The sequence below is a fragment of the Mycteria americana genome, chromosome 7 (assembly GCF_035582795.1).
Source record: "Mycteria americana isolate JAX WOST 10 ecotype Jacksonville Zoo and Gardens chromosome 7, USCA_MyAme_1.0, whole genome shotgun sequence".
Classification (NCBI taxonomy): Eukaryota; Metazoa; Chordata; class Aves; order Ciconiiformes; family Ciconiidae; genus Mycteria; species Mycteria americana.
The window spans coordinates 11,932,651-11,959,944 of record NC_134371.1 but is presented as its reverse complement, the minus strand read 5'-3'; the positions used below and the strand labels follow the sequence as shown (position 1 = coordinate 11,959,944).

The 27,294-nt window shown below is 48.3% G+C and overlaps 1 protein-coding gene across 3 annotated transcripts in view; it reads left to right on the top strand.

The window, feature by feature from the left end:
* DIS3L2 (DIS3 like 3'-5' exoribonuclease 2) overlaps positions 1-27,294 on the top strand; it is a 195,979-nt gene that overhangs the window by 132,068 nt on the left and 36,617 nt on the right. For all 3 annotated transcript variants that reach the window (XM_075507035.1, XM_075507032.1, XM_075507033.1), the window contains one exon: positions 24,146-24,225. In XM_075507035.1, the coding sequence (XP_075363150.1) occupies positions 24,146-24,225 (80 nt within the window). The remainder of the gene's footprint in view (positions 1-24,145; positions 24,226-27,294) is intronic.

The window sequence follows — 27,294 nt, the reverse complement described above, 5'->3', positions numbered from 1 at the left end:
TTCCTGTCGGTATTAAGAAAATCACTGGAGGAAGAAGCTCTTGTCCTGCTTTGCCACTGGCCGTGGTAGCCTTGGGCTGGTGGTCTCCCTGCCAGCCTCAGTTTCCCCTTTGGAATCTCCCCCATAGCATCTGTATAATTTGGGATTTATTCCCCGAAACTAAGAACGTCTCTCAAATGAAGCCATTCATGGGTGTATCTTTATAATAGCAGAAGTACTGGTTGGCCAGGGAACCCCTTACACCCGACACAGGATGGCTCCAGTAAGATCCAGCAGTGTCAGGCTGGCCGTGCCGTGGTGAGGGGTATGTTTCCTGTTTGGATGGCGCTGCTGAATTTTTATGACCTACTGTGAGAGTGGCATCTGCTTGCCATGATTTTATCTTTTAGCAGTAATTTTAGAAGCAGTAATCTCTGTAGCTCAATGGATGAAGAATATATATATATATTTTTTTTTTTTAATAACATGGGAGTTACATATCTGTGTCACACAGAAGACCTTGAGACAAATTACAGAGGTAGCACATGGTCTTGAAAGCTCAGGATTTGTGGATTCAGTGTCAGTATATATGTGTCTCTTTGGGGCTGTGTAATTTTGAATTCCTGCCTCAGTTCGGTCCTGGCCATGGCAACCTACATACCTGCCACTCTCCCCCTCCCCCCCAGTTCCTTTCGTGCCTCTGTAGAGGACTGTAGGGGAATCCTGCTGCATTGGACCTTGGGTCTGTGGACCATCTTTGCAACCAGAGCCACGCATCTGTCACTCCATGGGCTCTCGCTGTCCCCATAGGCCCCTTCTGGGGCTTTTTCCGTAGAACATGGTTTCCTGTGCTGCCTGCCAGCTTCCTAGCTCCAGAAGGCAGCTGAGCACTGAGTTCTAGAGGTTTAAAGTCTTTGTCCCTTCAGCGGCTAAAGAGCTTACAAAACTTTGTCCACACAGACAGAGATTAATGTATTTCTTTTCCTTCTCATTTGGAGCTGCACCTTTTAGATGTAAAGACAAGAAGTGCCTCGTACTGTGGCTTTGAGAAAAAGTGTTCAGATATTTACAATATTGTCTTCCCCCCCCCAGCCTCCTTCCTGCCCTGGACCATGAAATGCCACCCCTGTGCTGTCCCCTCACAGCTCTTGGTGCGCCCGCACTATAAATTGGAGCAGGGATCTGACCTGGTTTAAAAACCAAAGTGAGCACGACCCACAGCTTTCCTTTTTTTTCCTGGCCAGGTTACTTTGAGGCTGGATCACTTCCCCAAACCACAGCTTTTAGAAACACTAGCCAGAGAATCAAATAGAAACTTGCTTTCAACAAAAACCATCAAGTTTGCAGAAAAGCTCCTTAGCTCAAGCCTGCCTAGAGGAGACCTGCTGATAAATGGTTCTCTTTTTGGCCTCAGCAGTTTATAAATGAATCACGAGGACAGATGCCTACAAGAAGACAGGTTAAAAAGGATTTCTGTGCGTATTTAAAATGAGAATACCCCAGGATGCTGATCTGTCTCTATGACAACTGTCTGTGAGCTGAGCGGTGGCTTTTGTTGTGCCGGTGATTCTGCCTTTGCCAGTGCACTTACACCTGGGTGCTCGAAACATTGGCATTGACCAAAGTTCACTGTGAGAATAACCCAAAGTGCATTTGCGTTAGACTGGTTAATGGCATTGAATTGTTTGCTAGAATAGCTCCTCTCCTTGTTTTCTGCGCAACAGACATTCAGCTTTGCAGGTGTGTGCGAAAAGGGAAGAAAAAAAGGATTAGAAGGCAAAGATGAGAATGTTATGCAAATTTAAAGGTTGAATTGCTAGTGAAATGGTCTCGCTTCTGCTTGGTCCCAGCCTGTGTGCCGTGTCACTGCCTTGTCATCTGAGCAAGGGTTGCTTTTCCCTGTGGGTTTCTATTGTTTTGAATAACTTAAAGATAGTTAAAATTGTATTGTTGTACCTCTGCATCATGCTGGAGACCTTACCTATGGTCCTGTCCAGTGGCTGCTGGTGATAAGGAAATAAGGGATCTTTGAGAACAGCTTTATTTAATTAAGGTTGGTGGGACTCCTGAAGTAATAGAGTATTGCTGCTGCAGGAAACATAGGGAAACAAGCACTCCAAACACCAGAACGTCTGCAGAATACCAGCTCCAAAACACCCAGGTGTATGGCATACTGGCTATATTAACCAGCTCTGTATAGTTTTTGAAGCTCTCAGAATTGCCTCTGCCTACTTGATGCAAACAGCTCTGAGAAGTTGACTCAAGCCATCCACACAGGGAAAACGAGGAGGAAGGGCATTGTACGTGCAGGATGTGCCATTGTATGTTGGTAAATTTCGTATTTAGTTGTGGCTAATGGGATAGGACAGCAACACGTATTTTTAGACAGTAGCTCCTGCTAATGCTGTTTAATTGGAAATCTCAAGAGCCAGAGATTAATTACTATTACCATTAAAATTTTCCAATATGAATAACTGCTGGAAATAATTATGGGAAATTGTTTTGTCATATTTCCTGCCTCATATCTGTATAGTAAACGTTCAGGTCTTCTCCTTTTCTTGCTCTGTGGAAGTAGTAAATGTTTCTACCCCGGTTAAACAGTCATCATGTGCAAAATACAATATATTCGTATATGAATGGAAGGGGCTTCAGGTTAGAAGAACTGTTTAGATGGGACAGCAAAGGGCTATAATCTTGTATAGACTTCAGTTAACTGAATGTGCCTATATTTTCCCTAATAGCATGATCTGAATTTATGTCTTAAAATGCTGTTGGGGCAGGAAGGCCATCCTGGCTTGAGTACTCCCTGGTGTGATGCTTAGATTTTCTAGCCATGGTTGCTGTGTGTGCTACCCCTGCACGCTCTCAGTGCGCACACCTTTCTAGGGAGGAGTAAATGGCTTTGCTCCAACCCCTGACTCTTGGCTGCATCTCTCCGGGGAGCGTTACTTGGTTGGGGTTTTGGCCAGTCTCAAAGAGAAAGTCCTGGTGCTCGTCGCCTAGGATGTGACATTGGTACCTCTCAGATCTGGTTCTCTCAGGGTAGGTTGAGGTGTGTACCTGCTTTGGCACTTGCTTTGGCCCAAGAGAAAATCCAAAAGGCCCATTTATAAAATCCTGAAAACTGCCATGATACCTCCGGAAAGCGGCCGTTACAGCAACAGTGCGTGAACGTGACAGCAGAGGCAGGGTGGGCTGTACGTATGGTGCTGTAAGATAAATGGAAATGCAGACCGACAAGGAGCTTTCACTATTCACTTCCTATCACAATTCCACTATTGTCTGTTCCTTCTCTTTGATGTCTGGTTAAAGAGACATCACTGATACCCAGAATGGGGACAGCAGGTGCTATACAATCATTATAGACAGTTGCTTATACTGTGTGATACATAAGGCAGCTGGGGGGATGTTGGATGTATTTGGAGATTAATTTCCTTTGGGGATTTTATGTATTTTGCATAGCCCCAGTTAATATGTCAAAATGAGCATCCAAGACCACAGCTTTCTACTGGGGGATACTGCTCTTCCCCGCAGGAGTAATCAAAATGCATTTGCAAAGGTGCGTTAGCGAAGTAGGAATGATTTTTGAAATCTCTTTCCTACAGTACCACAGGGGAACGTGGTACTTTGCAGGCAAATATGAAATGTCATCATTGTCGTCAGGAACAGCTAACAACTCGGGTCGGGCAGTTTGCGTATGCACTGAGGATGTGCGGAGGAAGGAGAGATTGCGGGATCTTGTTATGGAGGGGGGCTGTGTTGGCTGAGCATCTCTCTGCTTGCATGGAGATGTTTGCATTGCCAGTAGGTTTTTAAATATTTTGATTAAATTAGGATTTTGAGTGGAAAGCCCTCAGAATCTAATCTTTTGCCCTGGGATTTTAATGAAGTCCTCCCAGGGGTGTGAGTAGGATTGATGTTCTCGCACATGTCCCGCCGTTCCCCGATCGTTCTTTTAGAGCTGAGCAGCTGTGTCCCAGCAGGAGCAGGTGGTGAAGTGGTCGAGCTGGCTCCGGCAGGAGGGGGGAGTCGGACGCTGGAGCACAGGGCTCGGCTGTAGAGTGTTGTGCTGGGAGCCACCGCAGCCAGATGTCTGGGCAAACACGGCCGGGAAGGAGCTCCCCACACAGTGGTGCTCTGGCATTAATTTACCATCAGTAATGCAAGAGTGGGTTATGACTTTATTCTTCCTGGAGTAAGTATTCCAGCCACTAGCTCAGATATTCAAGTTTTCCGGTCATGTACAAGTGTTTTTCTTCTAAACAAACACAGCTTAACTCTTGAGTTTTATTAAATCTACCATAGACCTGCAAGCTCAAAAAATCCTCCAAAAAGAAGGGGTCTTATGCTTTAATTTTGAGATGCTGTCTGTCACAGCAATAGCTTCTTTCATCTGCCAGCCTCAAAGCAAGTATCAGAGGGGAGGCCGGCTCCATCCTTCCAGGCGATGTGAACAGCATGAAGAGGTGAAGCAGTTGCCTGAGCTCACGCGGTGAGTCAGTGGCAGAGCTGGCAGGACAGCCTTTTCCTGATTCCCAGGCCAAATCCAGTGCCTTAGGCCAACGCTGACCGTTCTCTTCCTCTCACGTTTATTACGGACAGCTATTGAATAAGAATTGGTGCTTTTTTGTTTCTGCTGTTTATTGCTGGCCCAGTTAAGGTCAGGTTTTTTTATCCCAGTTCCCCAGCAGGTACTTCTCAGGGCACAGAGCAGAGAAACAAGCGACATGAGCACGAAGGGCTGAACTGTAGCCAGCACTTCTCTGCAACGCAGAAGCAATCAACATGTTTCGCAAGTGGTCTCTCTCCCCGGTCCTTTCAGTTCTCAGTCTTTGCCTACGTGTGCCAGGACCAAGCCAGTGTGCTGCTGTCCCATAGAAGTCTCTCTTGCTTGAACAGGACAGAGTTGCAGTGGACAGTGCTTTATCATACCTTCCAAATTGCTTGGCTTTTTCTATCGTTTGAATCCAGTTGGTGATCAGCTGTTGTAGAAGGGGGGTGAGCTGGCAGTCATCACATGCTGACCTGCAAGTAGCGTTGAAGGTGTTTGCAGGTACTCCAAATTCACGCATGAAGTAGACATCTCTTGGTTTCCTGGACTAACTGGACACAGATGGGTCTTGCCCGTGCTTGTACGATAGGCAGCCTGGGGTCACTTGCTCATAGGGACCTCAGACAGCGCCAAATAGCATCTCTAGGGGAAAGAGAGGGCATCTGTGGCAGGTGGTGGCTTAGTGTGATGGAATGTGTCCCAAACGTGAAGCTGATAGCTAAGGTGAACAGAATTCAGTGCTGAGCAAGCCACTCACTGGCATTTTTGAGGTTGGTAGGGAGAGACATAGTGGCTTCTGCTGGTTCTATTGAAAAAGATTCAGGATGGAAAAACTGGTTCTCAGTGAAGCAGAAACAAACTGGTTCTTCAGTGTCTCTGATGGCAAGACAGATAAAACCCAGGAAAACATGTGTTTGTGTAGAGGTGCATATGGGGTGAGTGCTGGGAGGAAATTCTTATTTTACATTTTCTACTGAGGAAACTATCCTTGCTCTGAGAGTCTTGCCCTCCAGTTAATGGTGTTTTTCTTCCCTGGCGATGAACAGACGTCATCAGAAAGTCTCTTGTTGTTTCAGATTCCGTTTATCACGTATTTGAACAGAGACTTGACAAGGGTTTTTTTCAGGTATTAATTATAGCTGACTGCATGGCTAATCCATCATTCTCTTTAGATGTAGTCACTGCGTGTTGAGTGATGTAACTTCAAATGTGATCAGTCTGCCATAGGTGAAGATGTAGCAGCTCTTTGTCAGAGCCACTTCTGTTTCACCTAACAGTAAATGGAAGAAAGGCTAATTGTATAATGACAAAAGACAACGTTTGGAAGGGGATGAAAGATTCAGACATTGCAGTTCTGTGATTTCTCATTTCAATTCCAAAGTGAGAGCAGGGGAAAAATTCTTGCTTTCCATGACCACAACTCATTTTATCAGGTGTCTCTGGGCATGATCATTCCTTCTGAGTCCTGGGATGTTTTATCTTTTCTCATCCATAGCATACGGATGCTGAAGTACAAAGAAACTCAGAGAGCACCTGTGGTTTCCACAGCCCTCTGAAATGAGGCTACAAGAGTCTTAGTCAAGATCCCAGCAGCTGAGCTGAGGACGGAGCTGATCTTGCCCCATCTGAGTAAGCCAGTGGCTGCTGAAGTCCACTTTCCCGTTTATCTTTAAACATTCCAAGTTCAAGCCCATGTCTCCTGAAATTAAATGCCCTGCTAAAGTTTGCAGTGATTCACTGGGAGTACATTTTGTTGAGCAACCTCTTGGTTTTGTTTTGAAAGCAAGTGGATTTGAAGCTGTCTTTAGTAGTCTAGATCATTTATCTTGCCCTTCTGTACATCTTCATATGGTAATAAGGAAGTTGTTCAAGCATATGAGCATAATTCAGAGTGTAGATTTCCCCTGAATATGTAATTGCGTAAAATGGGAGCATGAGGCATGACATCCCAGATAAGGCTGGTGGTTCACGTTGCACTTTGTTTCTGAGATTTGTCCATACTCAAGATTTGAGAAAGATCTCCTCCCTGAATGTGCTCCTTCTTTGTGCAGCACTGTGTTTGGTTGTGGGAGACACTGTGATTCCCTGTTGCTTCCTGCTCCCATCTTGAGACACAAATACCCATCTCTCCCCAGAGATACGTATTCACAAGTTGTTGCATTGTCAACGCCTTAAAACCTGACAGGAGTATTAAACTTTGCCCTCTGAAGGGAATGCATTCTCCAGTTTGGGTCTAGGCTGGTAGCAGATACATTGCATTTGTGCTAATTAGTTACCAGCTGAGTTGGCTACAGTCCATTGCCCGTCTGTGATGGGCTACCGTTAGATTGATGGTCACTTGAAAACTAAGCAAGAGAGAGTGAGAAAGTAGCCTCAAGAATTTGTTGAATTAGAGTGGTTTGAGAGACTTCAGACATTTGGAAGAAACCAGCCATGCAAAATCACTACCCTGGGGGACTGCGGAGCTGTAGCTTATTGGGTGTCTCATGGCAATGCTGAGATCAGCCCTCCGACTGAGAAATTCTCAGCCCCATGAATCAACAGGAGGTTTTGCATTAGCTTTAAGGCTGCAGTTTCACCTCAATTTCAAGGTCTCTGTTTTAATCTCAAGGCTCTCCTTGTTTTTCTGAGAAGAAACCCCATTGATCCAGCTAGCACTTTACTTCTGATTAGCATGTTAGAGTAGAACCTGACCCACAATACTAGGAAATAAAATGCTTGAATAGCTAAAATGGGATTTTAAAAAATGCAATTTATTAAATGATTTCTATGTTGGTGATGTGTTTAGCAGGTATAGAAGACAGAATGAACTAAAACAGGCTTTGGCATTTTGGAAAGTGAGTCATTTTTTCTGTTGCATCATGTATAAACTTTTCCCTTCTCATGTATGTATGGTTGAAATTACTTTGAGGTTTTGAATTTTCACTTCAGCTCTCTGTTTTTTATTATTTTCAAACATTACTGAAAGTGAGGGTTGATAGTCTTTAATGCTGTGCTCGCATTGCCTTGCTCTTTAGGTTTGGGTTTTTTTTAAATAAGCCAGTGGGTAACATAAAGGTGGTTAAATGAGCCAGGGAGTTACTGGTTTCTCATGTTTAGGTAGCAGTAAGAGGTAGATGTATTGATGGATCCATAACATGGTGCCAAGGGGTGCTGCTGTCAAATAGCCTTTACGCAGGCGACCAACCTTGAAATCCGTGTGCAGTGTGGTCATCTCTTTTCAAATCCTCAAGCATTTGTACAGGTTCCTTGAAACCAGTTTAAAGACCATGAACATGGTGCTGTTGCAGCCAGCTGAGATAGCAGACAGGTGTGTCTTTTCTTAAAAGAGTGCAAAACAGTATTAAACCCTCCAAGGTTCTCCATGCTAGAGAATGCTATTGCTCACTGTCCCAGGAGTTTTAAGATAAAATCTAGAGCAGACAATGAATACTGAGAGAGGCCAGATAGAAATATGGTATCTAAATGGAGTTTCCATAGGTCAGGCCCAGCACAGAAGCCAGGTGGTCTCCACATGCCAGGACCAACAGGATGTTGTACATGCTTCTTGGGATGAAGAAATCCAGCAGGTGGAGGTGTGTTAAACCTGCCCTTGTGTGCCCACTTTGTAGGGAGAAACAGCTACTCCTCAGGGTGAACTTGATGACCTTCTTTCTTTTGAGTTCACAGCTACCATCTGCAGCTGAGCACTGCAGGAAAGAGAGGACGTGTCCTAACCACCAAGCAGTTGGGCAAAGTAACGTCATCTGGGCTTCATCCCTTCAGGAAAATTGTTGAAAGGCTGGCAGCTTCTACAACTGACTCCTTTGGGCTGGTGGGTTTCTTGCACAGCTTTGGCTTGGTATGCTGCCAGGCCTGGTTCATCCTTGCTCTTGCTGTTTGGTAGGTCTGTAGCTTGCTTTGAACCCAGCACTGAGGATCAGTGTTTTTGCTACAAGTAACCTTTGTAATAGTGGTAGCATAGCGATGGGCACAAAATACAATTCAAAGGAGGAAGACTTGCTGAAAAGAGCTTAAACAGCCAAGAAATGGGTGCCACCACAGGCGTTTCTCCCAACCCTCATTAATTTTCATTTTGAAAGAGTTATGTTTGGGGAAAGGTTTTTTTGTTTGTCTAAAATAAAAAAATCTTACCTCCTTCACGGAGCTGCTGCTCCAAATGTTTTTAGAACTAGCGTGCAGCTGCCTGGTCTTCCTTGTCTCATTAGAAACTGGCTTGATCTTCAGTCTTGGCAGATCCCATGAGAGTCTATGAGCTCTATTAGAACGGTCCAAGGTGACTCTTTGGTATGAGAGGGTAGGCATTTCACGGCTTGCTGAATGTCATCTGTGGCAGTGCAGTGCCTGGGATGTGCTGTCTCAAGGCTTGAGCTGCAGTTATGGCATCCTGGAAATGCAAAGCTGGAAAGGGCTTTAGGAGATGATCCTCTCCTTTTCCTGGCAACAGCAGGAGCTCAGCTGGTAGTGGTCCTGTGCCATGTTTGTTGTTGCTTTGTCACTGAGCCTTTGTAGCTGCTGGGACCTGTGTAGCCAGAGCGAGTTCCTCCTGGGATTGTCTCCATGACTTTCACCCACCCAGCCGTGCAGATACAAAGTGTGTGGAAGAAGTTTGCCGTTGGGCCTGTCTCTCACGTGTCCCTGATTAGTCATTGCCTGGAATCTGAAATACTAAAGGCCTGCAGAAACCTTGCAAGGACCTTGGCCGAGCGTGCCAAGGTCCTCTGGGGTAGAGTTCAGCAGTCTGAAGGGCTCACCTGATTACAGCAAGGTAGTCATGCAAAGTGACTCACACAAGATTATCTTTAATGTCATCAAGTGTTTCTTCTCATTACAGTTGACAAGACAACCTGCTGGCTGCTGTTGTAATGGGGTTTTACTCGACGCAGCTGCGTGGTGCAGAGAAGTGCCGGGGTGCGAGATGCCCTCTAGTGCGGTCTGGGCAGCATAGCTCGGTGCTCCCACGGCTGGTGGCATCGCCGCCGCGCTGGGGGCGAGTGGCATGGCTGGGCGATAACCAGAGTGGGCAAAGCCTAGCAGGTACCTTTGCTCTTCAGCTTTAAGTGGGTATTTCAGCCTTAGGTTGGGTTTATGGAAAGCAGTGTGAGGTTTGGTTTAGGGAAGAAAAAAAAACATAGTCCTTTTGAAAAGCAATTTGTTTCTGCTTTCTGTGAGCAAGGCTTCCAAACGGACTCGGTCAGTTCTGCAGTACGATCAACAGGACTGGAAAAAAATACCAAGTGAAGTAACACAGTGGCTGTGGTAAACATGAACTGAGGCCTTGGAAGTAGCTAATGGCATACCACAAAAGAGTCTCCTTTCACCCACCACGGGCCGTGCCAGCAGCAAGCGCTGCCAGCACTGGCGTCTAGCAGAGGAAAGCATCATTTGGCTCCCTTTTGGATTTCATTACTCTTCCTGCGATCCCTCCTGCTCACAGCAAAAGCCTTTCCAGTTGTAAAGAAGTGAATTAACTCCCTTCGTGTCAGTGATGGATGAGGCGCTTTCTCCCCCTTCAAAGAGGCGAGCCGTGCCGGTGAATGCGGGCCAGCGGAGTTGAAAAGTCCAAGCGGAACAGGAGAGCCCGTGGGGTGACCCAGCTGTCAGGGAGGACACCCTGGGGACGGCTCCCGCTGGTGCCCTGCGAGTGGGGAACAAAAGCCACTCTCAGCGCGCTTGCCCAGCCTCAAGGCTGATTTTTTTTTTGTCCTGCTTTCAATGGACTTGGGCACATCCCTTAACACACAGCAGTCGTTTGTGCGGGGTTCGCGGAGCCTCAAAGGCTTTCAGAGGGTGCTTCTCCACCCTGCACAAAGGAGGGTTAGCACGCCGGTACTTGGGAGATCTCCTTTCAGGCGTCCATGGCTAATCATATTAAAAGTGACCTCATGGGCAGCACTTTCCATTGTTGCCATATGTTTTGTCCAGTGCTTGAGTGATGTTGCGCATTGGAATGTATTCATGCATCGCCTAATTTAATCACCAGGCTTAATCCTCTCTCCTGTTCTACACCCTTAGAATTTACTGGCTCCTTTCTAGCCTCCTGTGTGTTGTCTGGGTCTCCTTCACAAGCTAATACTGATGCCTGGAGATATTTTTATTTATTTATTTACTTTCAGAGTGTATTTTAAAAAAAAAAAAATCTCAGCAACAAACCCAGTAACCTCTCCAAAGGGTGAGCGAGTGCAGTACTAAAGCACTAGCTCTAGGAGGCTGACCCTTCGTCCGTGTGATCTTTTTCTTCCAGCTTTTCCATAGAGAAATTAAGGATTAGGCTCATGGGTTTAAAAAAACAAAACAAAATACTACGAATGGAAAAATGACTGAGAAAGTGGTGTGCCTCCTTTTAATATTGTTGGAATAAATAACTAATTTTAAGAACTTGACTGTCTCTGTAAAATATGGTGTTGGTTTCTGCCTTTAAAACTTACCACTTTGGTTATGGACAACTCCAATTCCAGGACTGACCAGACAAAATTAACCCAACAAAGCCCCAAGTCCATCAAGCTGGGAAACTGGAAAGTCTGATTTATGCAAAACTACTGCAAAAACCAGAAAGCTCTGCAAGAGCTGCCATGCTCAGCAGAAGCCAGGCATTTCTAGGGAGCAGTGCTTTACAGACTGTCTTTTAAGGATGATTTCTAAAGATTTTTCTAAGACTTCCCTGCCCCAGCCGACTCTGCTGTATGGAAGTGTAGCTTAAAAATGGGAATTAGACTTCCAGTTGTGTTGTGACTTGCTTTAGGAATGGATGGGGTCAGTCCTGGCAAGAGAAGGCAGTGATGAGATTTTAGGATGATACATGATCAGGTTGCTAGTATGCTGAACTCCCAGGGGCAGGAAACGTTTTAATTTCCTTACACTTGCTGAGGCAGATTGTTAAATAAATACCTCATGCTTTGGTTCAGCTCTTCGGTTCTCCTTCTCCGCATACAGCGTGCTGGTACCCACAAGTCTAAACAGTGAACTACATCCCGGATATCTTTGAAACCTTAAACATAGCTTGCACCAATTTAACTGAATTACAGCTTTGAGTTTCCCTCTGTGTGTGTGCGCGTGTGTGCATGCACACATGTGTTTCTTGCAGCTGAGTTCTCACACGTGAGCTTGCTGGTATTCTGTGACTGCGTGTTATGGTTTGGGTTTGATAGGAGGAAGGAGGAATGACGTAAAAGATTGCAGATTTGTGACTGGTTTTGAAAATAGTTTTAAAATATTATGTATCTTCGTTATGAAGAAACGCAGTACTGCTTGGAAACCACAACTACTGAACATAAACCATGTCGAGCCCCTCACATATGTTAAATAACAGTGCAGAATACAGGGTTATAAAAAGCCTGCTGTGCATTAATGCTGGAAGAAGATCACTGATCCTACCCCCCGTACTCCAACCCGGGGATCGACAGCAGCCTCACGGGCTCTGACATCAACTTGGCCTACAAAAATACTTTACATTTTACGCCGCACCTTTTCAGAGTGAGCCTTGCCAGAGCCCTTTCCGAAGCGTCTACATGCAGAAATTGCTTCCCGCTGAAGCGCAGCCATGTCGGAGCTGGAGGAAGACGGCTGGCCGTGGGTTAGCTGGAGGGCAGGGTGCCTGTCCTGCTGCCAGTGGGCTCTGGGCTCGCTGGGACAAGTTGCCTGGCCCCCATCCACTCCTGCTTCCTTCTTTCCCTGTGACAGAGGAGCTGCGAGGTCCCTAGGAAAGAGTGACCAGATTCCTCTGGTTGCTGCCGGAGGAATTCAACCGAGCCACAGCCAGCCCGTCCCTGAGGGAGCCCAGGAGCCAGCAGTGGTTGTGCTAATGGCAGCAACTCTTGCCATCCATGGGAATGGGCAGGGAAGGGGCAGGATGTCCATGGAAAGTTTTGGATCTCGTGCACTGAGCAATCGTGCTTAGGTACGCTGCAAGATTTGGTTAAGTAAGAGAGAGGAGGTCATGGCACGCAGCCCGCCTCTGCCCGGGGAGGAGGGAGCTGGCACTGCCATGGCAGGGTGCTGGGTGGCATTTTATGGCGTGTGGTGTGTGGAGAAGATGCTCTATGGAAGGCAGTGGGCTGAGTGTGTATGGCAGGAGATACCTTCCCATCCCCTGCTGCTAACAGTGGTGGGAGGAGAAGGTTTGGCCAAGGACACAGCACAGCTGCCTGCTGCCTGCAGTCCTGGCAGGTCGTAACAAGCTGCAAGAGAGTCCAGATCTTCCCCAGAGAACGAGCAAAGCTCGAGTCAGCAGTGCTAGGACTGGACTTCAGGACTGGCAGGTATTTCCCAGCAGCACCCCAGGATGGGGGAGAATGGCGTGGCTGTCAAACTGAGATCAGTGCGGTGTGATCAGGGCATTTTGCATCTTCATAGTCGCAGCTCCAGTTTAATGGCTTGCAGATATAACTAAACCTGGAAATCCTGTTGTGATCTCTCTTGTTACCTGGCAGAGCTCTTATCATGTCGGCACAGGGGCTGTTCATATTCTAATGGGTTTATCTCTGGTATGGAGAGTATTACAAGCTTTCGTCTGTCTTCCAGTCCAACTCTACGGAAATCCCTCCAGGCATGAGGCAGTACCTGGGCACTGAATTAATCTGTGCTCCTGGGTTCTCACAGCTCCATTAGTGGCTTAGCAGGGGAAGCAGTTAGCATTAACAAACTTAAGAAAATAGGATTTGCTGTGTTTGATCTGCCCTCGGCTCCGTGTATCCTCCCAACAGCAATGACAAAGACTGGGCACATTACAGGAAGGCACAAAACAGTCGTAGGGAAGACACAAAATAGGCTGATTTGTAAAATGTGTATCAGCATCCTCCAAGGCTCTTGAGGAAAAAAAAAAAAGTTGTACTATAGTCGGGTGCAATAAGAGACACCGAACCATTTTTCCTTTTGCCACATGCACCCACAGCTCTTACCTTGCCTCTCCCTGTGGCTCAAGTCACGTGAAGACAGCGCGGTGTCCTGTCCTCCTTCAGGTAACCACCGCTTTGGGATCTGTCGCTGGCATGAGGCTGGGGCAGCTCTCAGAAACCATCCAGCACTTTGTGAAGGGCTCTTTGTCCCCTTGCTTTTCATCAAATGAACATTTACCGTGGCTGGTGTTCTTGTTCTGTTTTCCATTAAAGAAACAGCCTGCAAGCCGCATGCCGTGTTTCCCTTGTGGCATTACGTTCCTTAGCAGAGCTGTACATCCATCAGTGGCTGGATCTGCCATCTCTTTGGGAGCCGCTGACTTCTGCAAGGCTGCTCTCTACTGACCGCAGGCTCTCGCAAAATAGCAGGGCCAAGCGTGAAGCTAAACTTCAGGCTGCTTAAACCTAGGGTCAGTAAGTTGAGACCTGTTTTCAGACATGACTGTCAGGTGTCTGAAATAACAGCAGCTGGGGATAATGACCTGTTACCTGCAGTACCCTCTAATAACGACATACCAAGCAGTGTGTTTAGAGAGGGTTTTCCACTTGCTTGTGTCACTCTTCATCTAAAGCAGGCATGGAACACACTGATTGCTTTTCTTAAGTCTTTCAGGCTCTCACATACCGTTTTGGGACAGAAACACCTTAGGGATCCCTTTCTGATCAGGGAAATTTGCTTTCCTTCATCAGATCAAAACGGCATATACATGGACTTCCATACTGCCCACCCTGTGAAAAAGCTGGTGTCAGTCCTGCAGGTCCCCTCGGGTCCCGGGTACGACCAGCCGTCAGGCTGCGGGCACCGTGGCCACACAGAAACGCCTGTCTGTTCTGCTGCTGACACTTGTCAGCTTAGGGGAAATTTTACGTCAGCCATACGCTTAAAGTTTCTCGCCTTGCTAATAGTGAGAAATATTTCCCTTTTTTCATGGTTACTTTAACTCACTTGGTTGGTCTGTTTGCTCCAGAATTTTCAAAGCGGTGGATGTATTTGCTGCTCTGCCAGCCCCTGAGCTTTCTGACAAGCCAGGGATTAGGAGGCCCGGGATCTCTCTCAGTCCTGGCTGTCGGTGTCGGGTGTTGCTGGTGTCGTGCTGCCCTTCTCCAGGCTCTGCACCAGCTGCTGGTGCCCATGGGCTTGGGCAGTACGGTGTCAGCAGCTGCATTTCCCATCTCTCTTCTTGTGCAGCAGACCCTGCTCTTGCCTGTTCCTGTTCACACCAGTTACAGGTCCCTGTGCTGCTCCACTGGCCTCTGGCTGTTGGCCTCTGGTCTCTCCTGGGGAATTTTCGCTCTTTGATAAGGTATGTGGTGTCCAAGTGCTGCCCTCCAGCCATCAGCTTCTTCATGAACAGGGAGATTTGACTTCCCGGCAACTTTAATGGCTTTGAGAAGGGTCAGTCCTGCCTCCACAAGTCTCTGGGGTTGTTTCAAATTCCTGATTGCAATCTAGCCTCTTAGTAGAGTCTTGATCATCCTCCTCTCCCAAATTCCTGCTTTCCCAAGTGAGTTTCCGTATCTCCCATTGGGAGATATGGCCTGGTCAGGACCTAACTGTTCCCCTGCGGCCTCGTAAAGCCTGTAAGTCATCATCAGTCCTTAAAATGCAAGAATTTTCTGCAGCCCAAACCTTCTTGTCTCTATTGAGGTTGGTAAAGCCAAGCTTGTGAAGGCTCTGTTATTGCACAAGATGAAATCAGTGAAATTGTCTTTTGTCAGAGCACCGGCGAGGCTGGGAGAAGTGCAAGAGCTGAGAGTGTTTTAAAGAGAGGCTGAGAGACAGGCTCCGAGTAACATAAAACAGCCAAGCATTGAAATTTGGCATGTATCTTGTTAGTGTCACAGTTTTTTATGTGGCATTTCCTAGTGATGTTTTGCTTTTATTTTAAAATTGATCTATGTGTAGAAAATACTTTTAACTTCATTGACAGTTCCCTAGTGGTCTAGAGCATGCAGTGTGGTGTCACAATTCGTTAGCTTCTGAAGAAGGTATTTTTAATCCACCAATGTAAACCCTTTGCAATTGTATAATCTGTATTTTAGTCCTGTGGTTTCCTAATCATGTATCTAGAGAATGATCTCATCCAGTTTATAAATTATAAAGTGAACGGAAGTATTCAGCTCTTCTTTCTAAATAAATCTGGATCCATTTCTTCATGGATTGCATGCTGTGTTCGAAATCTCTGATGCAGGCAAGTGTGAATGTTTAAAAATAAACTCATTTGCGGTTTATATTTTTGCCAAGTGGTGAAAGTTGTCTCCTGCCCCATCTTTCCAGAAAGGCTCTTCAGCTTTGACTTGCAGCTGTGAAATAAAAGCCAAGGGTATGATGCCAGCTTGCCATTTTGATGACAGCATCCCTATGTCTTTGCAAAGGATCCAGCCATGCTTCTTTCTGGTTTTGCTGCACTGCCCGACCACCTGTGGTGGAGGTTTTGGGGGCCACTAGAGAGCAACAGGGCAGCCCTTGCATGTGCTAAGGAACACGCGTTGATGACTTTGCTCCCATGATGGGAAGACCCCAGGGTCCTTGCTGCATCCCAGGGGAGATATTTGGAGAGGAAGACCTGCTGCAGCCTGTGGGATAATTTAGTAATAGCTTATAGTGGTTTTGGGTCCCAGGCTGGGAACCTCTGGCCTAGGAGGTTAGTTTAAGAAGGGCGCAAAGCTATCTGCTATCTTCCCCTATGTCAGGGATTCACTGGCTGTGCATATATTTTATGCAGTTGTATAATGCAGGCAGCAACAGAGGAGAAGAATAACATTTGAGTAAACTATGAGGGTGGTGAGGCACTGGAACAGGTTGCCCAGAGAACTTGTGGATGCCCCATCCCTGGAAGTGTCCAAGGCCAGGCTGGATGGGCCTTTGAGCAACCTGGTCTAGTGGAAGGTGTCCCTGCCTATGGCAGGGGGGTTGGAACTACATGATATTTAAGGTCGCTTCCAACCCAAACCATTCTATGATTCTATGATTCTATGGGACTGTAAAATAGAAATGGGCAGAGGGATTCAGACCAGAGTAATACCCCAAATGAGTTTCAGCTCCATTTCCTAGGCTGGATTGGGTTTCAGGTTGACATTGTCCTTTAGCCACACACATGGATCTTGTAGCCTGTTAACAGAGGTAATTTGTGGGCTAATGTCATGAGAGGGAAGAGACATTAGAGAGTTGTGTTGCTTGGGTTGTGCAGAATGAGTAAAACCCAAGATCATGTGTTGTATTACAGCAAGTAAGAGAACCCTTCTGCATGGGAGACCTCGAGATGACAAAGCAAAACAGGAATGGAGAGGTCGTCTCACCCCCAGAAATAAGTCACCCTTTGCTCTGCTGCCCATTTGCACCCAGTTGTTCTTCTGTCCCGTGAAAGGGGGCAAGGCTAGCATGGAGTTTCTGTCAAACACAGCACCATCATCTCACACCCAGGAGCTCCAGGACGTGCAGGTTGGCTGGCTGCGGAGCGTGCTGGGTGCCCAGCATGATCATTGCTGATTCCTTCCTGTGCCTGCTCTGCATTTCGGGTTGGGGGTTGAGATGTCTCAGGAGTGGTGACAGTGGGGCGGGAAGAGCAGCTGCTGGTGACATCCCCATCAGAGCACCCTTTTCCCGAGGAGCAGGCTTATGGGACAGCTGATTTTACCTTTCTGCTTGTCTCCGTCTCCTTGGGATCGGCAGTGCTGAGGACACAGGGCAGCAGGGACGGCCTCAGGAGCCTCCTAGAGAATTTAAACCTTCACCTGGAAAATGTGCGTTTAGGGATGGGGAGAAGGAGTCTCACTGAGGAGGCAGTGGGTGAGATGCAACCAGTTTAGGACCAGTTCGGGACTTCGAGCCAGCAGCAACAGCAGTCCCGTAACGAGGTGCTGAGATTGGTCAACCATTCTCTGTCTGCAAAGCCAAAAGGGAAGGACCACCCCAACCCAATGCGAGAGGTGACTAGTTGAGCTGGTAGCAAGTTTCCTTGTCTTTCCTCTTTTTTGCCTGTAGGACTTATGGTCTCTGCTTTATAACCCCCATCCTGTCCTTACCACATGTTCTTCAGCCTCTACTCAGGGTCTTTCTCCAGCAATTTTGAACTGCAGCACAAATAGAAAAGCTCGTGGAAGGAGAAGTGCTTCGGTCTCAAGAGCAACTTCTTTAAGTGAAAACACAGCTGTGAGGTTTGCAGCCTGCGCTTCTGTAAGGGCTCGTCCAGCCGGCACAGCCAGCACCACTGCAGTCCTTCCAGCACGCAGGAATTGGGAAATCCATTGTGAACAAGATTGAGTTTGATGGCCTGCGTGGAGGCAGATGGATGTATTTTTAAGGGACGAGGTGCCAGAAAACTCTGTGATTACGTTACTGGAGCATGGCTCGTTTTTTGTGGTTTTAAAAGTGAGTGTCAGGACTTCAGGGCTATTTTTTTTTTGGGTCAAAACCGAAGTTTGGGCGGGGCATAAAAACCTGCTTGATGACTAAGTTTATTCTTAAAAAGCTTTCTAGAGCTTGCTGGAGGGGGGAGCCTTTATTGTGAGAGGGAGCTGATACCAGTCTTTTCCAACATCCATGCAGATGGGGTTAAATGTGAATGAGTGCCAAGGGTAGAAAAGAACTCCTGCCTTTCAGGAGACTGTTCTCAGTGTCATCTTTAGATCCAGCCCCCTGGTTTTTGTCTTGGAGGCTCGTGTTCTGCCTCTCCTCCTTGCCCTGGGTGAAGTCTTTCTGCTTGAATACCCCACCACATTGGTGAAATTACCTTGAACAGTTATAACCAAGGCTGGCCGAAGCATGCCCTTACATTGCCCCAGAACTGGGACATCTGAAATCTTTGACCCGGTTACTCGGCTGAACCGATAATACCTCTCTGATACAGTGCATGTGTAGAGAAAACTTTTCATCTAATGACGGAGGTTTGCTGCTCGGAGCCAAGGCTGGGAACAGGGGGATCCAAGCCAAACCATTTGCTCAAGGGGCATGCAGAATTTGCCCAGTCAAGTCAATACTGGCAGCATTTCAGCAGCCAGAAGGCTGCTCCTCATGCTCTCTCCTTTTTGGAGCTACCAGGCTTTATCGCATGACTGGGCCCCTAATTGCTGCAGGTCTAAAACTTTCTTTAAAATTAGGATGGCTGCTGGCTGCACTGAAGACCAGGCAAGCCTGGAGGTCCATGACAGCGTTAAGCACTGCTCCCCCTTTCCGAAAAGCCTCTTTCTGGCCTTGGTGGAGGAAGCCCCAAGATGTAGGCACCTTCCTCAACACCCCCCACCAAGGCCTGTCTGCCTGAGCAGGGCACTGGGTCCCTGCAGGGATCAGGCAGCACAGGGCTGTCAGTGCACTGAAGGGCAGCTGCCCTGAGCCCTTCTGCTTTCGCCGGTGTCTTGTGTCTGCCCGTGCCTGTGCGCTGGTTTGGTGTCTGCTCACCACTGTCAGGGGAGCGTGTGTGGGAACCCTTGAGTGCAGATGAAGCACGTCAGTGTCTGATGGATGGCAGAACAAGGGGGCATTCCACTGTCAGCCAACTGCTGGATTTAAGGATGTAGGAATAGAGAGCAGGAGGATGTTACCAATCTAGAGAGTGGAGTCATTGCACGAACAAGCGTTACGTGCACATAGCACTCTGTGCCCAGTGACCACTGTGAACAGGAGATGACTCTCCTTGAGATGACTTTCCTCAAGGAGGTGGCATTAGCTTCACCTCGAGCCTGCGATACGTGCCACCAAACATTACCAAGGATCAGCCACGTGTTGTGAATACATTCCCTTGCTCCATCAACCAATCACCGCGTAACGTGCCCACGCCTGCTTGTTACTTTGGGTACCACGGAGGCAACGACGTCCTGCCCATCAAACAGCCTGCCTCAGCCCCTTTGAATTTCAGTGCCTTGCTCCTCTTCTGTTTGGGTGTATTGCAATTGTGTCTGGTAGCGAGCGAGCCTATCCATCACTGTATCCACACAGATCCCAATTACTCCTTTTGACAGCTCTTATTCGCACACCTCCCTGTGCCTCTGACATCTCAATTATTGATGGGGCTCGCCTGGTAGGCAGCACTCTGTTCTCAGCATGGCTACGTTCCAGTTCCCTTTCCCATTGAGTTCACGCACGCACCATGCCGAGCGTTTCTTTATGTGCAAAGCTATTGAAGTGGAAAGGGATCTTTATTAGCATGTGAGCTCCAGGGCTACGCTGCTGAAGGGGGCAGCGCAAGCCAAATCACACCGCAGTACGGCGCTGGGAAATTTCCTCTCCCCCTCCTCTCCCAGTGAAGCCCAGCAGTGTCTTGTAAAATGAAATGATCTCGCATGTTTAATGCTGAAGATCCCTGGATCTGATGAGCCTTCCTTGTGATGGGGTCACCTTGCACTTGCATTTCTGTAAGGAACTTCAGTCCCCCATTGCCCCTGCAGGCATAAAATCCGGTATTTTGAAGAGCAGCGCCCTTTCCTTTGTCTCGGTATTAGTTTGTTTGCTGGCTTTACGGCAAGCCTTTGCCTTCTGACAAGGAGCACCGACACACAAAAAAAGGAGCTTCAAAGCAGCACGCGGTGTTGGAGCAATGTTGTCAAATTGGTTAAGAGTTAGAGCTGTGCCAGAGGGAGGATTGCAAAAGCCTGCTTGTTTTGTAGGGCTTCGTGTACCTGGGAGGCTCTGGATGTCTTGGACATTGCTGTAGCAGAAGTCAGATAGGAGGAATGATAAAGTGGTCGATCAGCTCCTGACATCTCTCCTGCCCCCAGCCTTGCCCTGCAACCTTCTTTAATTCAGAAGTAACCAGGGGTTTTGAGCTTAGTGAACAAAAGCAAAAGGAAAGGGCAGCTGCTGGAGAAGATGGGACCAGAGAGAAGCAGCAGTGTAGGGTGTGCAGAGAGCTGGGAAAGGACACTTGAGTTTTGTTCTTGGAGACCTGTGGCAGCAGGAGCCTCATAGATTACCTTCAGCATGAAAGGAAAAATCTGTGGAGCAGACTGTCCGAAGCACCGAGGTGCAGGGGAGCGTAAGTGCCTTTGCAGCTGAGCACGGCCATGCAGAAGTGAGCACCTGCCTGAGGGTGGTCAGTGGAGCACTCCTGTGGCTCCAACAGCAGAGAAGACCCAACTACATGATATTGAGTGGGTCTGGACAACCTTTTCAAGCTTAGTAGGAAGCTTACAGTCTCTGCATACCAGTTTGCCTCCTGGCAGCGCTCGGCTAGTCCTTCTCTACCTGCCTTACCCACTCTGTTTCCGCCCTGTGATGAGTTTTGCCTGGGCGCTCCGTGCTCCCTGCAGAGACCAAATGCCACCAAATGAGCAAGGCAGCTGAAACGTTGCCTGTGGCCCCACAGCCAGAGCTTGGCTATTCATTTGGGGTCTGTAAGGACTCCTAGCCTGGGTGACAATCACAGGTCCCCTCTTCCCCCTCCTGGCTGGCCATGACAGTGCATCAGCAGGGCAGATTGGCAGAAGAGCACGGTTTTGTGTGTCAGCGACAGCACAGCTGCCTTGAGCTATGGTTGCTGGGACAGACCTTTAGTTACACGTCTCTCCGTGCGACAGCCTGACCCTGACATTTCTCTGAGTGGGGTCCTCTTGTCACTGTGGGTGACAGCAGCATCCTCTTGCCTGACAGTATTGCCCCAGATAGAATCATAGAATTGTTTAGGTTGGAAAAGACCTTTAAGATCATCGAGTCCAACCGTTAAGCTAGCACTGCCAAGTCCACCACTAAACCATGTCCTTAAGCACCACATCTACATGTCTTTTAAATATTCCAGGGATGGTGACTCAACCACTTCCCTGGGCAGCCTGTTCCGATGCTTGACAACCCTTTCAGTGAAGAAATTTTTCCTAATATCCAATCTAAACCTCCCCTGGTGCAACTTGAGGCCATTTCTTCTTGTCCTATCGCTTGTAACTTGGGAGAAGAGACCGATAGCCACCTTGCTACAACCTCCTTTCAAGTAGTTGTAGGGAGCGATAAGGTCTCCCCTGAGCCTCCGCTTCTCCAGGCTAAACAACCCCAGTTCCCTCAGCCGCTCCTCATCAGACTTGTGCTCCAGACCCTTCACCAGCTTCGTTGCCCTTCTCTGGTCACGCTCCAGCACATCAATGTCCCTGTTACACAGGCCTTGCTGGCACTGGCGGGTAAGCAGAGGCAGCTGAGCCTGCCAAACAGGGTGTGTTTTATTTGTCTGGAATACCGTGAGCAGACAAAGAAGGGTTAAAATAACAGAAAATTGAAAACCCGCTATCTCTGGGAACTGTGATCTTTCCTTTTTGGGTAGGCGGGTTCCATGGAATCCCGTCCCCCCAGACAGTGGAAAGGTCACGCTCCCATACCTGATTGCCCCACAGCTTTCCCTGGCAGCCTGTCCAAACAAGGCTGTCTTCCTTCCAAGCCCTTTTCCTTCCTTCCCTTCCCCTGGACTTGTCTCCTTGCACAGAGCTGGCTCCAGCCCCAGGTGGTGCCAGGGGCCCAGAGCCCAGGTGAGCTGTAACCAGAGGTGCTTGGTCACTGCAAGCCCAAAGCCTGCTTAGCTGAGAGCTGCAGACAAGAGGCTCAGGCATTCCTGAGTTTGCCCTGATCAGAAATATTGTTGAAAGTGGACAAAGCCATGCTTTTGCCCGATTTTGCACTTTCTTTTGTGTTTCTTCTCTAGCGACTCTGCAGTGCAGTGCCCTTTCCTCAAAGCGCAGGACCAGGTGGAGCTGTGCCTGAGATAACTGCTGTCCCTTTTGCCTCAGAGGTGCTTTCTGATACTCTAGCAGGAAAGCTCTGGAGAACCTGGCCCAGAAAAATGGCTTTGGGCAGTTCCCAGTTCCTCCTTCAGTTCCCCAAACCAGGACAGCTCAACCTGGGGGACTCTGGTTATGGACAAGTGACCTTTGCCCATGCCACAGCAAGGCGGTCGTTTGTCTCCCTTGGGGAGGTGGCTTGTTTGTTGCTGACCTCCTGCTGCCGTGGGGTAGCTGCTGTGTGCCGTCATAGCATCTGGAAAGGCTGGAGCTGCAGCCTGGCTTCGTGGGTCTCGGCAAGAAGAAACGTTCCCAGCTAGCCCTGCTAGTCCTGCCTTAGGCACTGGTCTGTCTCCAAAATGGATCTGAGGAACCTGCTAAGCTGTAGTGAGATCAGAGCTTGCAGGAAGGGGTAGTGGTTGACAGCATAAGAGGTTGCCATCTGGACAGCAGTATAAATCGTGATACTTGTACCACGGACACATGCAAAGCATGGACACGAGTGATACATGCTGGCACAGGAGCGTGTGTTTCAGAATAGTTTACAGAGTTAGGGGCATAGAATTCAAGGGAGATCAGCTGGATTTGGCCTCAGCCTGGTACTTGGTTCTTAACTCAGTATCCGAGATGGTGAATTTTTCGATGATTTCATGGTATGCAGTTTTATTTGGGTCAGTGAGAGCACAGCGTATGACTTTGCTACCCTTTAGGGAAGAGAAAATCAGTGCACCATCTAATGATTCAGCACACAGGGTTTCTTAACAGCCTACGGGAGAAAGATGTTTTAATTTTGTGTTCGTTCCTGAATAAGCCGTTAATTTGAGTTAGCAATTTCCTTGGAGCCCAGAGGAGAGGAGCCTGTGATCAAATGGAGTGGCTCAACACTGCTCTCTCCTTTCACTGTTTAAAAAGGTTGGGCTCATCATAACAAACCTCCTTCAGCTTTGAGCCCTTGCGATGGTCTTCCCAGACCATTTCAAGAGTCCTGCACGATCCAGCAGTGGTAACAGCCCTGCTGTTAGTAATCTCTGTGACCCCAAAAAAGCCAAAGCGCTCAGTGCATAAAGATCGCAGCTACCTCCTCCGAAGGATGCTGCCCCTCTTACCCAGCCTGCTGGCTCCTGGTCAGGGTCTGCAGCCCTTTTGGAGAGCCCAGGGGCTGCACCTTGTGGCTGTGGGAGCTGGTGGGACACTGGTCTAGGGGCCAGCAGCCTTCCCCTGGGGAATGAGGGGCTGCTCGGATGTGCAGGGCTGTTGCAGGGCTCAGCCCTGCGCTATTTTCTAGGCAATTCAGCATATAAAATCACTGGAGACATTTTCAGCAAAAATGCCTCCCCGCAGAAACGTTCTGTTGCTTGTTGAAAGAGGATTAATTTTTCCCCCTTAAATAAAATGAGCCGTGTTTGAAATCTGAAAGCCCTTGCCGAACGCCGCCTTGGAGCTGCAAAGAAAGCAGCTTCCAGGTCACATCATAGCCTCCTGCCGGACGCAGATCCAAACTGCAAACCCTTCTAACAGCTCTTTAATAACTCTGCACAGAAGGAAAAATCTGTCACCTTTCCCTCTGTGGTTTCTCCTCTGTGGTTTCTCCTCTGTTCTAATGCACTGGAGGAATGAGATGGAGCCGGGAAAGTTTTCAGGGAAAGACTCGTGGGAACTACAGCTGCCGATGGAGAAGACTCATTTCTTTAGTGTCTGAGGGGAACCGCAGTCGCTTTGGTGAAGGGTGGTGTGTGTGGGTGGGTTTGGAGGGGTGAACCGTTATGACCCATGCATTTCAGAAGAACCACAAACACTTTATAGTAACAAAGGGTGGAAAAAGCGAGAGGTTTCTGCAACGCATGTGACTTTTCCCTGAGGTTTGGAACCCCACAGTATGTTCCAGGCCACGGTGTTTGCGTGTCAGTCGGTGAGTTAAGCTTTCTCCCACAAGCCTCGCTTGAAGTTGCTGTGATGACTGAGAGCCTAAAATGTTGCTTTTTTTTCTCTCTCTCTTTTCATTCTCCCCCACCCCCTCTCCTCTCTGCAGCTGAAGCTCTCGTTTACCTTGGACCAGGCGAGTGGGATGCCTCAAGGCTGTTATATCTATCAGTACCGGGACAGCAACAAGTAAGTCCCACAGAAGATTGCACACAGCAGATAGGGGAAGGTGCATTAAAAGGAAACTGCCCTGCCTTCTGGCAGAGGGATCACAACTGCTTGTACCACTTAAAAGTAGATTAAAGCAGGCTTCAGGCTTGACCTGAAATTGGGAACAGCTCCTGTAAAGGCCAGATCCTTTAAAATGCACGAGGCCCTGCAGCCCCCTTTTTTCTGCAGCATTTAAAAGCTGCTTTTATTTGGGTAAAAGGCCAGCTCTTGGGTACCGTGGGCTCTGGCAGAACTCACCCAGGCTTTGCCCAGGGGTGTTTGCAACTCAGACCCTGCACTGTTTTGTGCTGGGGTGACTCTGGGAGCATGGGCTGGGTTAAGCATCCAAAGGCTGCAGAGCACTGAATAGGGCAGCCCTCACCTCTGCTCAGCTAGAGACACGCAGCACCCCATTCTCTCTGCTAAAGCTCAGGCACGGGTTCACTGAGTGGCCTTTCACTTGTGGTACTGTAGCCCCAGTGCAGCCACATGCTCAGTTTTTGTAAGGTACCGTATGATATTCAAGCTTTGGATGTGTTTGGAGAACAGAATCCTCAGTTTCTAGGTATTCTGCCTATTTTTACTAGCTGCTGTAGTGAATTGGCACCCAAGATGTTTTCATTTCAAATCACATTCTCATTATCAAATTGACAGCAGCAGCACAGTTCAGGATATTTCTGTGTTCGTGCTGGGTTACTTTGCCTGAATACCAGCATGTCATAAATCCATAGCCTGTTACCTCCACCCGTATAGTTCTGCTTCTTGCCAGTTACTGAAGGTTAACCTAAAAAAGGAGGATATATAAAATTGTCAATGAATGGAACAGCCTGTAATTAGATCTGCTCTGAAACGCTGACGAGAACAATCCTGACGAGGAAGAGGGACATCCGCAAACAGCACCTACCCCTTTATAAGCTGAGAAATCTCAGTGTGTAAACAAGAAGGGAGATCATTTCTGGGAGAATCCTTCCCACCTGTGGATGGGCGATTAGCACATGGTACACGGTCCCTTCCCAACTATCCTGGCCCCAGAGGCACGGATGAGCAGAGTTGGTACCTCCAGCACTGCCAAGCTAACAGGGAAACGTGCGGTTCAGCACCAAAGCATAAAATCAACAAGGGCAGAGTGTTTGGTTTTGAGGTTTTTAAAGGCAGTGGCACACAATGGACAGTAAGGAAAAGAAAACCCCCAGACCTATTGGGGTTTGTTAAGGATGTTTATAGATCCAGTGTTTCTAATTGTGTGGCGAATATCTCAAAAATCAGAAGCTGCGTTTTTTTCTGCCACAGACCCTCCTCTCCCGGGCTCCAGTGGGTGTTTTGTGCCATTGTTTGAGGAAACTCTGGGGACGGGAGTGGAGCTATTTTGTTTAAGCGCTAAGGCCAATAGCAATTCCGCTTGGAAACCTTGCTTTTAGCTGTGAGTGGTCCAGCATGTGACAAAGTAGCTGCGGCATGTTGGCAGCTGTTGATTTAGAGACGTATGGCTGTGACCTGCGTTTCTGGCAAGCGTGGGAGCCGAGCCACCCCGAGCCATGCCAGCCGGGATCATGGGTTGGAAAAATATGGTGCGGGCAGGATGAGTGGGATTGCAAGTAAACCCAGACTTTGTGCGCGTCTGATGAATCCAAACTGCAGTTGTACCTCCCTGTGGGGCCGCGTGCTTTGTATTTTGTAGCTTGCTTGACCAACCTGGGGGGAGCAGGATCTCATTTCCCAGGGAGGGCCTCGCTAAGTTTGTGCCCACACTTATCCTCCTAAGCCCTGTGCATGCAGCCCAGCGCCTCCAACAATCCTTGGCTGGTGAACTGAAGCATGAAGGTCTGTGCTACGGCTGATGTATTCTTGCAGGTAGAGTGCCCTTGAGCCAAACGTGTGCTTGGTTCTGGTTGTACCCTGGGTGATTTTGGAGGAGGCCACGTGCGCTGCAGCTTTATTGGCAGCAGAGCATTGCATTTGACTAGTGTAGTGAAGCACCGGATGCGGCTCCTGCTCAGCCAAGCAGAGACCGTACTTCTCAAGCACTGGGTCTTTTATAGGGTTAATTTGTTATCCATACAATAGCATGGCAGTTGTCGTGATAATTTTTCCATAGCAATTTCCCAGGGTAAATTGTAGGCCTTGGGTTCTCCAAAGCCTAGTCAGGCTTTGACAGTACTCATCGTGACCCAAGGGGATAACAGCTCTTCTGCATTCTTCTAAAGATGTATCTAGAAGTTAAAGTAACGTAACGTTTGTGTCTGCACCATGTTTTGGAGCTGTTTACAGCCCAGAGAAGAAATGCTGGCAATATGCTGTGGATCCCTGCAAGCTCGTGCATGGGAAAGACTGGGGAAATGTGCACCCTGGAGCCCAGCATCCTCGGCAGAGCGTTGGGGCTGGGACCTGCACGGGGGACAGAGTTGTGGCGGGAGCGCAAGTGTGTGAAGCTCTCGAGCAGCAGCTTTAACAGGAGGAAGCAGAGGTGATCTGGGTTCACAGGAACCCATTCTGACCTGGAGAGTGTGGCCGGTGCCCCGGAGATCTGTGTGAGTGGGGCTGTGCATGGCAAGGCTCAGTGCCACCTTGGTCACTGCAGGAGTGTCCCTTCCCCTCTAAGTGGCAAATGCTGTTCCAAGCTGCAGCCAGACGGGGCCACCGGAGAACAGCGGATATTGGCCTCCTGCTCTCAGAACAAAGGACTGCAGCATTGCTGAAAGTGTAATTACCAGAGCAATTAAAATTTCTATTGCTTAGGCTAGAAGTGCAAGTACCATGCAGGCTCTTACAAGGGCAACCAATTGGAATTTGTTCCCTTTAAAATTATAAAACCGTGCCAAGGAATTTTTGCCCTCTCCCGGCAGCTTCCCGTTGCCTGCCTGCCTGCCTGCAGCAGCGTTCACGGGCACAACGCTCGGCAGGTGCCCACTCCGCTATCGCACCCTGGGTGCCGAGCACTCTGGGGAGACCAGACTCAGCAGAGCCTTGGGAGCCTTGGACTGAGAGTAGAAGAGGTGCTGAGCAGCCAGCTGCTCACCCCTCCACCCCCTGCTATAATATATTGGTATC